This window comes from Austrofundulus limnaeus, unplaced genomic scaffold (assembly GCF_001266775.1).
Source record: "Austrofundulus limnaeus strain Quisiro unplaced genomic scaffold, Austrofundulus_limnaeus-1.0 Scaffold3044, whole genome shotgun sequence".
NCBI classification, from domain to species: Eukaryota; Metazoa; Chordata; class Actinopteri; order Cyprinodontiformes; family Rivulidae; genus Austrofundulus; species Austrofundulus limnaeus.
Window position 1 is genome coordinate 5,528 of NW_013955446.1, and position 487 is coordinate 6,014.

The 487-nt window shown below is 43.9% G+C and overlaps 1 protein-coding gene across 1 annotated transcript in view; it reads left to right on the plus strand.

Moving 5' to 3' along the window:
* The window catches only part of LOC106511658 (type I inositol 3,4-bisphosphate 4-phosphatase), a gene marked incomplete at its 5' end in the record, with an annotated part of 2,014 nt that continues 1,527 nt past the window's right edge, over nucleotides 1-487 (plus strand). The window contains 1 exon segment of the mRNA XM_014000409.1: nucleotides 1-223. Coding sequence (XP_013855863.1) covers nucleotides 82-223 — 142 coding nt within the window.

Here is a 487-nt window from a genome sequence, read left to right on the forward strand (position 1 = left end):
TGTCTGTAAAAGCTTTTATTTTGACATGAAAGCAGTTCAGAGAGATGGCAGAGCTCTATTTTAAGGCAGACACAAAGCCTGATGGTTGTTTTTACTACATTTGACTCCAGTCTGCTGTGTTTTATGTGTTTGTCTCTGTCTCCTGTGGCTCTGCTGATCTTGCATGTTGCACCTCCGTCCCCTCTTCCAGATGGAAGCTCCGGTGTTGAGGAGGCGTACCCAGGTAAGAGCTGACCCCACCCCTAAGATATGTCAAATCGTGAACAAGTTCAGAATCTTTGAGTGAAAGAGTTTCTAATCAAAACACAGTGGTACCATAACTTACGAGTATCCTAAATATTTTTTGATTTATGAGCCACTGCCAGTTTTTTTTTGCTTTAAGTTGAGAGCCAAAGTTTGGTTTACAAGCCAGCTTCAGAAACCCCACCACTAGTTCGCACAGGGAACGCCACAGTAAACACTTTCCACAACATCCGCCCAGCATCCC